General features: G+C 41.6%; 1 protein-coding gene across 7 annotated transcripts in view; it reads right to left on the bottom strand.

Annotated features, from left to right (window-relative positions):
• The window catches only part of cfap46 (cilia and flagella associated protein 46), a 95,012-nt gene that overhangs the window by 16,623 nt on the left and 62,861 nt on the right, over positions 1-15,528 (bottom strand). For all 7 annotated transcript variants that reach the window (XM_014200152.2, XM_014200148.2, XM_014200140.2 and 4 more), the window contains 6 exons: positions 15,420-15,517; positions 14,803-14,879; positions 12,524-12,693; positions 11,105-11,211; positions 7,808-7,893; positions 3,625-3,792 (listed from right to left, as the gene is read on the bottom strand). In XM_014200152.2, the coding sequence (XP_014055627.2) occupies positions 3,625-3,792; positions 7,808-7,893; positions 11,105-11,211; positions 12,524-12,693; positions 14,803-14,879; positions 15,420-15,517 (706 nt within the window). The remainder of the gene's footprint in view (positions 1-3,624; positions 3,793-7,807; positions 7,894-11,104; positions 11,212-12,523; positions 12,694-14,802; positions 14,880-15,419; positions 15,518-15,528) is intronic.

The following is a 15,528-nucleotide window of genomic DNA, read 5'->3' as shown; positions in this document are numbered from 1 at the left end:
CCCTCTCCTATTCTCGCTATACACCAAGTCACTTGGCTCTGTCATATCCTCACATGGTCTCTCCTATCATTGCTACGCAGACGACACACAATTAATCTTCTCCTTTCCCCCTTCTGATAACCAGGTGGCGAATCGCATCTCTGCATGTCTGGCAGACATATCAGTGTGGATGACGGATCACCACCTCAAGCTGAACCTCGGCAAGACGGAGCTGCTCTTCCTCCCGGGGAAGGACTGCCCATTCCATGATCTCGCCATCACGGTTGACAACTCCATTGTGTCCTCCTCCCAGAGTGCTAAGAGCCTTGGCGTGACCTTGGACAACACCCTGTCGTTCTCAGCTAACATCAAGGCGGTGACCCGATCCTGTAGGTTCATGCTCTACAACATTCGCAGAGTACGACCCTGCCTTACACAGGAAGCGGCGCAGGTCCTAATCCAGGCACTTGTCATCTCCCGTCTGGATTACTGCAACTCGCTGCTGGCGGGGCTCCCTTCCTGTGCCATTAAACCCTTACAACTCATCCAGAACGCCGCAGCCTGTCTGGTGTTCAAGTTCTCGCATGTCACCCTGCTCCTCCGCACACTCCACTGGCTTCCAGTTGAAGCTCGCATCTGCTACAAGACCATGGTGCTTGCCTACGGAGCTGTGAGGGGAACGGCACCTCCGTACCTTCAGGCTCTGATCAGTCCCTACACCCAAAGAAGGGTACTGCGTTCATCCACCTCTGGCATGCTCGCCTCCCTTCCTCTGCGGAAGCACAGTTCCCGCTCAGCCCAGTCAAAACTGTTCGCTGCTCTGGCACCCCAATGGTGGAACAAGCTCCCTCACGACGCCAGGACAGCGGAGTCAATCACCACCTTCCGGAGACACCTGAAACCCCACCTCTTTAAGGAATACCTTGGATAGGATAAAGTAATCCTTCTACCCCCCCCAACAAAAAAAAGATATAGATGTACTATTGTAAAGTGGTTGTTCCACTGGATATCATAAGGTGAATGCACCAATTTGTAAGTCGCTCTGGATAAGAGCGTCTGCTAAATGACGTAAATGTAATGTAAATGTGGCTACTTTGAAGAATCTCAAATATATAATATATTTGGATTTGTTTAATACTTCTTTGGTTACAACATAGTTTTGATGTCTTCACTATTATTCTACAATGTAGAAAATAGTAAAAATAAAGAAAACCCTTGAATGAGTAGGTGTGTCCAAACTTTTGACTGGTACCCTATGTAAGAGCACCATGATCTATGTGCAGTACATAACTTATTGGATAGACACTGCAGCTTGCTAATAAAATATATTGATTGAACACTATCTGACACTTATTTTATTGTATCCTCAAGAATGTGAGGCTCACATTTCTCTGCGTCATTATCAGAATTACCTTCCCAGATATAAATGTAAGTTCACTTGTCATGTGAATTTTACAACCAAATTACAAATTAATTTGGATACGCAGGCCATATTAGGAAAGAATAGAGCAGGTACTCAAATACTTTTTGAGAAGGTCCGGTCACACAAATTTCCTAGGCGACAAAGGTCCGGATGGATGTTGTAATTTATCAGCATCGTAACAATGACTACCGCCCTGTAGCACTCACATCTGTAATGTAGTGCTTTGAAAGGCTGGTCATGGCACACATAATCCTGGACACCCTGGACCCACTCCAACTTGCATACCACCCCAACAGATCCACAGACGACGGCACTCCACTCTGCCCTCTCCCACCAACAAAAGTGAGAGTGAGAAAGTTACAGACGCACACGTATATCCTACTCCCCCAAAAACGCTAACTTCCCCTGTTATTGTAATGGTGAGAGGTTAGCATATCTTGGGGGTATGATATTTGTGCTTCTAACTTTGTCACTCATCATTATTCACGATTCAGTCAGAACTAAATGTAACCATGGTAGTATCCACATTAATGTAGAAGTGTTTAAAAATATAGAATATTGTTATTTACAATAACAGAGACTTCAAAATGCCACAGTACGTTATTTACCATTCATTTCTATTGAGCACAAAATAATCTGAAACACAACCAAAACAAACAGCAAATGCGTCCAACAAGTTTGTAGAGTCACAAGCTTGATGTAATCATTGCGCGCTAGGAATATGGGACCAAATATTAACTTTGTACTACTTTAAAACACATACAGTGCATTCGGAAAGTATTCAGACCCCTTGACTTTTTCCACATTTTGTTACATTACATTCGGAAAGTATTCAGACCCCTTGACTTTTCCCACATTTTGTTACGTTACAGCCTTATTCTAAAACTGATTAAAAAAAATACATGTGAATAAAAAAAAAAAAGCCCGGACTTAAACCCGATCGAACATCTCTAGAGAGACCTGAAAATAGCTGTGCAGCGATGCTCCACGTCCAACCTGACAGCACTTGAGTAGATCTGCAGAGAAGAATGGAAAAAACTCCCCAAATACAGGTGTGCTAAGCTTGTAGCGTTATACCCAAGAAGACTCAAGGCTGCAATCGCTGCCAAAGATGCTTCAACAAAGTACTGAGTAAAGGGTCTGAATACTTATGTAAATGTAATATTTTATTTACTAAAATGTCCCACCCTTAAGTTGCTACCATACCGTTTAATATTAGTGATCCTGCTACCCGCCACTTTCGCCTAATATTTATTTTTATTTGTATTAGTTATACTATTTTGATATTGATTATTTTGGGTAAAGCTATTTCGGGTTTACCACTTTGGGTAAAGCTTGCAAGGCATTTCACTGTACTTGTGCATGTGATAAAACTTCAACTTGACACATTGTTCACAACCCTTTTTTTGGCGGAGAGAACATTTTGTCACTTTAAAGATTATTTCCTGCATTTCTACACATTTTGCCATGTCTTATGTGTGTTCATATGATATCTGAATGACTCAAACATTACAACCGAATCAAATAGAGGCCTCAGCAGAGAATCTGGCCATGATAACTACAAGGTTTAGATAGCTGGTTAGCCTAACTTACCTAGCTAAAAAATGGGCTAGATGATTTCGATAATTGCTTCTTTTGCATTCTTTTATTACAGTAAGTTTCACTCAACAGTAAGTTTAAAGCCCGAATGCGTTTCTTAACACATTGTAGGTCTGGATCGGGGGTATTATAGTCCGCCTATTGAGTATGGCTGGAATGGAGCGTTGTAGCCAGGCAAACACTGTCAAAGTCATTCCAACTGAGGTTTGAAGAGATTACACTGTGGGAGAGGGTGTTAATCCTGCCTGAACAAATTGTCATGAAAACATCATTAGTATTCCAAAAAGTTTAATGAAGCTTTGCCAATTGGATGGAGGGGTAAGAATAGATGAAATGCTTGTATAGTACAAAACCCTCTGGACGGACTTAAATACTAATTTGCACTTGCAAAGTTTGCAAGTTGCCTAATTTATGCATGTGTGATGAACTACCTTAAATAATGTTTTTTGTTAAAGGTAGACTCAGCTAAATGACGTTGCCACGAGCAGCACCGGAGATATTGAAATGAGCGAGGCAACACTTCGCTCGCACACCGTCACACACAGTATCTGCGCATGAATGAAAACTGAATTAAATGAAAACTGTACTTGCAACTCCATTTGTGTGTGTGTGTAACCCCTCACCTGGTTCCTCTCTCTGCAGGCGAGTGTGGAGGAGCTGCAGTGAGAAGTCACGAGATACAGAGCTCAGCCCCTCTTCTTGCAGGATTGCCAACGCTTCCAGAGGTAGTTCCATGAGCATCCAGTCAGCCAGGAGCACGACATACTCCCCGAGCTCTGCAGGAGACCCCACTGTTCACACAAACAGACACAGATAAATGTGAGCACACACACCCGCACACACAGTGTACAAACATCAATACAATATGCTCAGCTTGCTGTGAAAATGTTTATATTAGTGTATATATAGTTTTTGTTGCCATTCACACATTCTGATTAGTAATACAGTGAAAATAAAATGTGATCGCAAAAGCCATACAACATACTTTATACACAGAGTACAAAACATTAGAAACACCTGCTCTGATAAGCTATGATCCCCATCCAGCCAACTTTGCACAACTGTGGGAAGCACTGGGCATTGGCGTCAAAATGGGCCAGCATCCCTGTGGAACGCTTTCAACACCTTGTAGATGAATTGAGGCTGTTCTGAGGGCAAAAGGGGTGCAACTAGGGCTGTTACAGTGACCGTATTACCTCCACACCGGCAGTCACGAGCCATGAAGGAAGTTAAATTCCATGTGACTGTTTAGTCACTGTAATTAGGCTTCTCCAAGCACTGATGCTGCTGGTCATTAGTAGCCTACCAAACTTGCTAACTCACTTGTGAATGATATAATTTATCACTTGTGAATCACGCCCAGGTTGTGTGCAGTAAGGCAAGAAACAGAGCATGCCATTTTGCGAATTTTTCCAATAATAGTCACACACCTAGCCCATAGGCTTATATATTTTGGTAAGGTTTATATCACAACAAAAGCGGCCAAATAACTTAAATTTAAGCACATGAATCCACTTTACAAGGGGTATAGAGCCTAACTGGCATACATACGCAGTGCATGAGTTTCAAGTTTGGGGAAGATAATTTTCACCATAAAAATGCACCTTTTTAATAAAAGCATTACATGCATAATTACATTTGCGGTCACTTTTAAAAATTGTGTTAATAGCCTACTCCCGTGTGCACATTCCTGCGCCTATAATGTGAAGAAAAAGCCTAATAGTTTATCAACATTTTAAGCTAAACGTTCTGATCAGTTGCGTCAGCCTCATTGCTTAATAATTTTTTGGGATGCCAGTGGTTATACTGTATTCACTTGTATCAATGACGTAAATGTAAATCTATCGCATCCCACAACTGTCCCAGACTATGTTTGGAATATTTCTTTCTCGAACAGAATAGGTCAACTTTTGTACTATGAGGCATAGTAGATTGACATAGCAGCCTAAACTCAGCAAAAAAAGAAACGTCCCTTTTTTAAGACCCTGTCTTTCAAAGATAATTCGTAAAAATGCAAACAACTTCGCAGCTCTTCATTGTAAAGGGTTTTAACACTGTTTCCCATACTTGTTCAATGAACCATAAACAATTAATGAACATGCACCTGTGGAACGGTCGTTAAGACACTAACAGCTTACAAATGGTAGGCAATTAAGGTCACAGTTATGAAAACTTAGGACACTAAAGAGGCCTTTCTACTGACTTTGAAAAACACCAAAAGAAAGATGCCCAGGGTCCCTGCTCATCTGCGTGAACCTATCTTAGGCATGCTGCAAGGAGGCATGAGGACTGCAGATGTGGCCAGGGCAATAAATGGCAATGTCCGTACTGTAAGACGCCTAAGACAGTGCTACAGGGAGACAGGTCGGACAGCTGATCGTCCTCGCAGTGGCAGACCACGTGTAACAACACCTGCACAGGATCGGTACATCTGAACATCACACCTGCGGGACAGGTACAGGATGGCGACAACAACTGCCCGAGTTACACCAGGAACGCACAATCCCTCCATCAGTGCACAGACATTCCGCAATAGGCTGAGAGAGGCTGGACTTAGGACTTGTAGGCCTGTTGTAAGGCAGGTCCTCACCAGACATCACCGGCAACAACGTCGCCTATGGGCACAAACCCACTGTCGCTGGACCAGGACTGGCAAAAAGCGATCTTCACTGACGAGTCATGATTTTGTCTCACCTGGGGTGATGGTCGGATTCGCGTTTGTCGGCGAAGGAATGAGCGTTACACCGAGGCCTGTACTCTTGAGCGGGATCGATTTGGTGGTGGAGGGTCCGTCATGGTCTGGGGCGGAGTGTCACAGCATCATCGGACTGAGCTTGTTGTCATTGCAGGCAATCTCAACGCTGTGCGTTACAGGAAAGACATCCTCCTCCCTCATGTGGTACCTTCCTGCAAGCTCATCCTGACATGACCCTCCAGCATGACAATGCCACCAGCCATATTGCTTATTCTGTGAGTGATTTCCTGCAAGACAGGAATGTCAGTGTTCTGGGGCCATTCCCCCAAGAAATGTCTGGGAACTTGCAGGTGCCTTGGTGGAAGAGTGGGGTAACATCTCACAGCAAGAACTGGCAAATCTGGTGCAGTCCATGAGGAGGAGATGCACTGCAGTACTTCATGCAGCTGGTGGCCATACCAGATACTGACTGTTACTTTTGATTTTGCCCCCCCATACAAATATTTACACATGTTAAGTTTGCTGAAAGTAAACGCAGTTGACAGTGAGAGGACCTTTATTTTTTTGCTGAGTTTATGTCACTCTACTATCCCCTGTAGTACAAAAGTTGATAGCCTAGTGCTTTTGCTGTTCGTTAGACCTACTCATCTTGCTGGCTGACGAAAAGCCTGCGAGTAAGACCTGATCACGTGACAGCATTGGCTAATAAGAATTGAGCTGAGAGACCCATGTGAGTGAGAGGTGCTTCTTCGGAGCACGTAGCCGGGAGAAGGGAATTCTAATTATTATATTCAGCCCAAGGGATTTTTTAGGGGGCATTACGGCCACACAAAGGGGATGCCGCCGGGCAATTCGAGGCATTATCAACTGTTGTGAATAAGAGACTGATGAAATGTGTGCAACCTGCGCAAATAACAACAGAGCTCATGCCTTTCATGCAACTTTTTTCAAATCATCATTAGAGTCGTATCATGCAGCCTTACAATGTATTAAAAATACAAACGTTGGGCTATATGTTTTGATCACAACTAAAGTTGCATAAATAACTCTAAATGAAGCATATAGGAGGACCTGTTTCTTTGTTAACCGCTCAACACAGAAGTCACATGTGCGCACACCCTCAGAAATCGTTGAGAAAATATCCTTTCTATTTTATTCATCTGTGTTCAATTCTATTCTTCATACTATCAACCGGGCCACGGAATTCTAAGCAAATCTTGTCTGCTAAATGAACTAGTGTAGCCCACACCCATATGGCTCAGCCAGATCAGGGCCTAACATAAGGGCAATGAGTATGCTATTCTGTTCTTCTGAAATATACAACATTTTCACCATATCATGTTTCCTTAGACCTGTCTAAAATACATAATGGATTTATTGTGATCGTGTAGACTATGGATTTATTAGACTTTTTAAAATGTAGCTGGTCCAAAAGGTCTGCATCAGTGGCTTGTAGTCTATACGTGGAAGCCAGGAGGTGCTAAATGTGTTTATGTTAATTAACAGTCAATTACCGTGAGACTGGCAGTTATTTGCTTGACAATCACCGGCTGACAAAATGTCAGGACCGCCACAGCCCTAGGAGCAACTCAATATTAGGAAGGCGATCCCAATGTTTTGTACACTCAGCGTATACTTATACATGTAATGGTGCGAGGGAAAATCCAAAGTACAAATCACCATCTGAAATGGGTCTCTTAAGCCCTGGTCCAGTTAGCTATGTGGTAAGTTATATGTTCCATTACATACACTATAGCTGTACTGTATCTCGCACTAGAGTAAATATTTGAACATCATATATATTTCAGTTAGTATTGTGTTTAGGGAATTAAATACCATTTGCGTTTTGCGTAAAAACATGCTGATGTTGCTCCACTGTACATCATTTAGTCAATAAACAAACTGGTATAACAAAAATCTAAAGAAATGGGAGATGGGGGGGAATTAGTAAACTCAATCTAATCTAAGTAAATCCAGCTGTGGGCTAATCACAAGCAATGAGCAGGTATAGTACAGTACATAACCACACATCAAGCACTCTCCGGATTCTGAACATCAGTCCCCTGATCCTTACACTGCATATATCCGTTTCTGGGACAAGCCATACGCACCCGCTAGACCTTTATCTGGGCCTGCTTTCTCCTCCTTTTCTTTGGGCCGGATGGACTCCGGGATGGAAATTGATGGCGTCTGGTGTCTGAGTGAAGTAGATAAGGACAGGGAGGATCAGGAGGGATACAGTGGAGACCTGGTCCAGACATGAGAAAATGAATGTACAAGGCCCAGAGAAGCACGAGGAGGCGGAGAACACAGAGGAACGTCACAGCTGACACCTAACTCGACAAATAGACAGACTGATGCATGCAGACACATACAGTTGAAGTTGGAAGTTTACATACACTTAGGTTGGAGTCATAAAAACTTGTTTTCAACCACTCCACAAATGTCTTGTTTACAAACTATAGTTTTGGCAAGTCGGTTAGGACATCTACTTTGTAGAAAGTCATTTTTTCAACAAATGTTTACAGACAGATTATTTCACTTATAATTCACTGTATCACAATTCCAATGGGTCAGACGTTGACATACACTAAGTTGACAGTGCCTTTTAAACAGCTTGGAAAATTCCAGAAAATGATGTCATGGCTTTAGAAGCTTCTGATAGGCTAATTGACATCATTTGAGTCAATTGGAGGTGTACCTGTGGATGTATTTCAAGGCCTACCTTCAAACTCAGTGCCTCTTTGCTTGACATCATGGGCAAAATCAAAAGAAAATCAGCAAAGACCTCAGAAAAACAATTGTAGATCCCCACAAGTCTGATTCATCCTTGGGAGCAATTTCCAATCACCTGAAGGTACCACGTTCATCTATACAAACAATAGTATGCAAGTATAAACACCATGGGACCACACAGCAGTCATACTGCTCAGGAGGGATTGGTGCACTTCACAAAATAGATGGCATCATGTGGTAGGAAAATTATGTGGATATATTGAAGCAACATTTCAAGACATCAGTCAGGAAGTTAAAGCTTGGTCACAAATGGGTCTTCCAAATGGACAATGACCCCAAGCATACTTCCAAGGTTGTAGCAAAATGGCTTAAGGACAACAAAGTCAAGGTATTGGAGTGCCATCACAAAGCCATGACCTCAATCCTATAGAAAATTTGTGGGCAGACCTGAAAAAGCGTGTGCGAGCAAGGAGGCCTACAAACCTGACTCAGTTACACCAGCCTGTCAGGAGGAATGGGCCAAAATTCACCCAACTTATTGTTGGAAGCTTGTGGAAGGCTACCCGAAATGTTTGACCCAAGTTAAACAATTTAAAGGCAATGCTACCAAATATGAATTGAGTGTATGTAAACTTCTGACCCACTGGGAATGTAATGAAAGAAATAAAAGCTTAAATAAATCATTCTCTCTAATATTATTCTGATATAATATTTCACATTCTTCAAATAAAGTGGTGATCCTAAAACGGGATTTTAACTAGGATTAAATGTCAGGAATTGTGAAAAACTCCGTTTAAATGTATTTGGCTAAGGTGTATGTAAACTTCTGACTTCAACTGTACATGCACAAAGAAACCCACTCCCACGCACGCACAAACATACACACCAGTGGAGGCTGGTAGGAGGAGCTATAGGAGGACGGGCTCATTACAATGAGCCTGTCCTCCCCCGGGTTAGGGTTTGGCCGGGGTAGGCCGTCATTGTAAATAAGAATGTTCTTAACTGACTTGTCTAGTTAAATAAACATAAAATAAATACCTCACGTGCGCCGCACAAGAGACTCGCCGATAGAAATAGAACACTATGGACTCACCAGCACCTGCTTTCTCCCGTTGTGCTATTTACAAACAAACACGTGACTGGCTCAACTGTTCTGGGGAACTACGGTAAGCTTCATAATGTAAAATAATGTGATAGGTGAAATTAAGAATGCAATCTGCTTTATCTCCTAACGCATTGCACAAGTTGACTCCAGGTATCAACTTAAAGTAGCTATAAATATAAAAATGTATTGAAAAACTTAAAAGAAATTGTTTTGATGGTATTGAAAAACCATCCGTTGGCTTTTTCCAACGGATGGGGGGGGGGGGTATATGGCCAATATACCACGGCTAAGGGCTGTTCTTACGCACGACGCAACACGGAGTGCCTGGATACAGCCCTTAGCCGTGGTATATTGGCCATATACCACTAACCCCCGAGGTGCCTTATTGCTTTTATAAACTGGTTACCAACATAATTAGAGCAGTAAAAATAAATGCTTTGTCATACCCGTAGCATACGGTCTGATATACCATGGCTGTCAGCCTATCAGCATTCAGGGCTCGAACCACCCAGTTTATAATATACGATATACCACCCCAGTCTAACCATTAACCTAACCCTATCCTTAACCCTAAACCCCTAAACCTAACCCTAATTTTTTAAATTACATTTTTGCACTTTTTCTCCACAATTTTGTGATAACGATCTTATCTCATCGCTGCAACTCCCCAACGGGCTCGGGAGATGCGAAGATCGAGTCAAGCGTCCTCCGAAACATTACCCGCCAAGAAGCGCTTCTTAACACCCGCTCGCTTAACCCGGAAGCCAGCTGCACCAATGTGTCGGATGAAACACAATGTCCCTGGTTTTACTATCCTTGTGAGGACTTCTGGTCCCATAAGGATAGTAAAACCAAACCAACACAGAGAGAGAGAGAGAGAAAAAGATCACAGGCCACACTGACACAAAACCTTGCAATGTGAATGTCTAGCTGATACAACACATGAATAAGTCACACATGATGAACTAGACCTGGGAAGGTAAACAGAAAATAATCAACACTGACCATACCGATCATAGACTATACTAGAGAAGTTTGAAATGAAATAAGTTTGCTAATATGGGTGATGTTAATGGGACAAATGATGGCTACAACCATCGAATTGCTAGTAGTAGTTTAACGGATTAAAAAAAAAATGTGTTGCACATTAATGTTGTAGTCTTATCTTTCTATTTATCGTTAATGCATCAATTCAGGCAATTTATTGCAATATGGCTTTTTGCCCATATTGCCCAGCTCTATAATGAACTGTAGACAAAATCAACTGCATTGGAATTTTCCTTATTCAATCTTTCCTTATTCAAGCTCTGCCTCAAGGGCAGAAACAATGTGATTGGTTGAGTGGTTTAGCCAAGAAAAGAGGCTGGTCATGTTTAGATACAGTAAGTTCCCAATTGGTTAAGGATAGGGTAAGGGGTTGGGTTTAGTTTAAGTTCTGCAATAAACAGAACTCAGCAGCAGAATGTTTTTGACCTCCCAGTACAGCTAAGAAAACGGTATAAAATTGTTTTACCCTAAAATGACCATTGTACAATAAAGGACAATATCTGGACTTGTACTGACTTACCTGAAGCATGAGAAGTCAAACTGAGAGAGGATTGGACACAAATAGTCCTCCATTTCTTGTACAATGGCTTTGAAATGAGATTCCAATTTCTCTTCTGAGTTCGATTTCTATACAGGGACAAAAAGAAAAAGCCTAGCTGACATGTAAAATCAACACTTGTCTCGAGCACTGACAACGATTATACAGACCTACATAACTTGAACAATGTTTGGACATTAAAATCCGATATCGTCAGAAAGTGAGGGAAGAGAGAAATTCAGCTCCAGGATATTGTTGTAGACTGGTTTATTTATGAGGCCAGTCGATCATTTTAATAGAGAAAAAGAGAACAAGGGGTTGTAGAGGGTTTGTGGAGGGGTAATAGAGCAGGGCCACTAACATTTTCAGTTGGTGGCACCAGGTCATGATTTGGTCGCACCATAATCTTGTTGAGGCGTCATGCAATATATATATTTTTTTGCAATCATCTCATAAAGTAATTCACAGTGCTACCTAGACGGTATGTTTCAAGAAATAAGTTGAATTTAACATGTCCAAGCAGAAATGCATGATCAAGATATTTTTGTGTGCAATCTGAAAAAGTGATTGCCATGAATTTTGGGTTGACAATTAGGCTATTGTTGCTATATTTTACTCTCAAAATAGGGCTCCAGAATTGCAGATTCCTTTTGTTCAATAGAGATTTTTTTTTTTGTGTGTGTACCAATATCATTATTCATTTTGGGCTAATTCACCATTGTGTAATTAATAAAACTAACAGTACATGTAATATATTAAAAAAAGCAACAAAAAAAGCCAAAGTTTTCAAAGAAAAGAGAAACCCGCAAACTTCTCTTGCTCGTGTCACTGATTAAAGCTCAAAGCTCTGACGAAGGCCAAGAGGCCGACACAAAAGCTTTAATAAAATGTATGATGCGAGTTTCTCTTTTCTTTGAAGTAATCATATTATTCCCATGCACCTGTTTCTGGATACATTAACACAGCTTTTTTGAATTAAGCATACTAGCCAATGAAATCACTGAAAATGGCAGATGCACACTTCCCATGCTCCAGATTTCTCAAACCCATATAGATGGTTAAAAAAGGTGCTAATACAGTCAATATTGAGAGATGAGAAATAAACTTAATACCTACAGGAAGCTGAGACCCCCCTCTCTCTAACAGTCACAACAGTATGTGTGTTGAAACAGTTCATTCCCTGCGATTGCATTTTGAATGTTGTTCCAAAAGCACATCTGAGTTATCTTGTTTGAGCTACTGTTCGACCCAATCATGGTTTTAGCTGCCCCCCAAATATGTTTTGAATTTGCAGGTCGCATTGATGCGACCAATTACAAATGTTACTTGCACAGCCAAGTCAAAGGGTCGCAAAGGGTCGTAGTGGGTTCATAAACAGGTTGTAGAGGGTTTGTGACCTACTAGGTGAACGTGACGCTCGCTCCCCGCCCTGCCCTCATTGCCAAGCCAATGCGCCTCTTTCAACAAGTTGTGTTTGGTCTCGCGTTTGAAGGCTTGTGTTCTGTTCCGGAGATCAAGCAGAGCCCTGGGCTGGACAGCAACCTTGGCGACCCTGGTACAGACCAGCATACCTGCAACAAAAGAACAGCACAGCCTCTGTAACTGGTCCCCCCGAGCCCACATCCTCCTTCTCTGCCTCTCTTTCCTTCTCCCTTCCATGTCTCTCCCTCCCTCACTCTCTCCATACACATTTTGAAAGATAGAATTCCATGACTTTTCAATGAGTTCTCCACGACTTTTAACCACATTTCCATGACCAACAATTGGCAGCGTCTCTGTGTACGTATAAAAAAGTAAGCATAATGTGGTATCGACACCATGGGTGGTACCATCTTCTGTCATTTAGCAAGGCACTTAACCCCCCATAAAGTATAATACCTGTTAGGCAACTGTATAAAACACATGTGGTCAACCCTCAGTCTGGAGAGCTACTGGTTGTGCAAGCTTTTGATCAAGCCCTGCTCAAACACACCAGAGCTAGTTTATCAAGGTCCGGTTGACCAGCTCATTTTCAAAATGTAGTTTGTTAGAGGGGGACTGGAATAAAAGCCTGCACACCCATTAGCTCTCCTGGAGGATGGTTGACCACCCTTGATGTAAAACATTGCAACAATACAATCAAATATGTTTAATGCCTTTTTAAATAATGTGCTCATTCAACATATCAAAGATCAAACGGCTATGGTAAGCTACAAATCTTTTTATTCTGCTGAAGCAGGCACACACATTTTCTTCAGGAAATAAACCTTTTATTGTTTAGTCATATTTATCTTAGCCTATAGCCTGATGAAGACATATTCGCTGTCAAAACATTGTTATTACATTTTTGCATCTAAGCTCCTCGCCTTTTCAAATATTTATCTTAGCTACTTTAGAAGTATTTACTTTGCTGGCTGACTAGCATCTATTGAGTTGCAATGTCCCATACATTGGATGCCCAATAAACCATAAAATCTAAAAGAAAGGCTAAATCTAATATTTTTTCCTAAAATTAATGTTCACGATTCCCATTTTATTATTTTGATTCACATGATTCGATTCACCACGATTGAACTGGATCCCAACTAATACAATGGTGAAGTGAATCATTCATTTCATCAAAAATAATCATTTAAATTAATCATATGAATCGTTCAAAAAATTTAATCAATTTTGTATGGGCTTATTCGCAAATGTAGGTGGAAAGTTTTTTGGGACATGACGAAAACATGAATACATGCTATCAATCGCTAAACAGTTAACTAGAGGGTACAAGTTTTGTTTTGAATTGGCTGCCTAGTTAGTCTGTTCTCTATCATATTTTATAGGCTAGGTCTACCTGCTGCTGCATGTCCGACTGTTTCTCTCTCCATGGGCAACGGCCCACTCGTCTCGTACACACGCAGGTGATGCTCGCAAACACAGTGTCGTTCCGATCCTGGATGATATGTTGATTTTTATTTGATTGATAAAATATTTAAAAACTCTGCTTAAATAAATTGAATTAACAGAAATTAATTTCCATTACTTTTTCAGGCTTGGAAAACACCATTTAAAAATTCCATTACTTTTCCAGGATTTTCAAGACCGTACGAACCCTGTCTCTCCATCCCTCCCCCTCTCTTCTTTGTGATGAACGTATTTCATCTCATTCTCCCGAAACAAGCCCAGATGCTAGCCTGTGCCTTTTTGAACAGCAGAGTCTACAGAAAGGTCATTTGAGGAGGTAATATGCAAACGTTACTTTGTTTTTTAGAATTAGAAAATCTGCTATTCCCATGCTTGGCTAGCAGCTGCAGACGAAAGGTGAAAGGGTCCGTGTCCAGGTATCTTACTATTCAGTGTTCATCTTTGCATGTGTCTCTGTCTAAATTAGCTCTCAACCTTTCATGGGCACTGTTGTTAGGGAGAGACCCGGCATACTAAATGTTACGCTGGAATGATTTATTTCTTTATAGTTTAATTCTGAATGCTGATAACACTTAAGTGCATTGCTGCAGCATATCAATGGAATATTTGCCTAGCCTTAAAAAACGAATTGCATATCAGAGCAATGAAAATCCCACCCACACACAAAAATAAATAATAAACCTCTAAAGGTTGGCATCCATCTTCTTATTCCATAAATGCAAGCGTGCTACTGGTTACCACCTACTGAATATGTACTACATGAAAATATCCCAAAGGTTGAGAAGCCTCACCAGAAACCTGCATGGCCTTTCCTCTCTGACTCTCTGTAAGTTTGCTCCTCTCATAGAAAGCTCCATAGAGAGTTGACCTAAAAAAGAACACACATTTCACCTATTTGCCATGCAAACCGTGTCACGGCAGAACTTTATATGTATGGGTGGCATTTACAGTAAAGTATGTTTGGCATTTACAGTAAAGTATGTTTGGCATTTACAGTAAAGTATGTTAAATGGTATAGCAGGAGCCCGACTGTGCTGATTCTACAGAGGACATAGGATGAGAGTATCCCTCGTGTGGCGTCATCAAATTTACATTTGACATTTTAGTCATTTAGCAGATGCTCTTATCCAGAGCGACTTACAGTAATGAATGCATACATTTCATTTCATGCTTTTTTTTTTGTACTGGCCCCCCGTGGGAATTGAACCCACAACCCTGGCGGTGCACACACCATGCTCTACCAACTGAGCCACAGGGAAAAATTGCACCCAGCTCCAGAAAATGTGTGTTAACTAACCCAATGTGAAATGTGACCACACGTGACCAACAGATGGGGCCAGAGGAGACTCGTGGGCTTGTGTGTGTCTGACACACGGTAGATAGACTAAAAGCCCGTGTTGATATGTACCTGTCTTGTGTGTGCTGAAGCAGCAGGATTTTCAGGTTAGAGGGCAGCTCTCCCAGGAGACTCAGGTGACTTGGGTTGATGGTCAGGTGGCTGTAGGTCTGGGCACAGA

The sequence above is a fragment of the Salmo salar genome, chromosome ssa01, assembly GCF_905237065.1.
Source record: "Salmo salar chromosome ssa01, Ssal_v3.1, whole genome shotgun sequence".
Classification (NCBI taxonomy): domain Eukaryota; kingdom Metazoa; phylum Chordata; class Actinopteri; order Salmoniformes; family Salmonidae; genus Salmo; species Salmo salar.
Note: the sequence above shows the minus strand (reverse complement) of the source record. Positions and strands in the feature narration are given on the sequence as shown.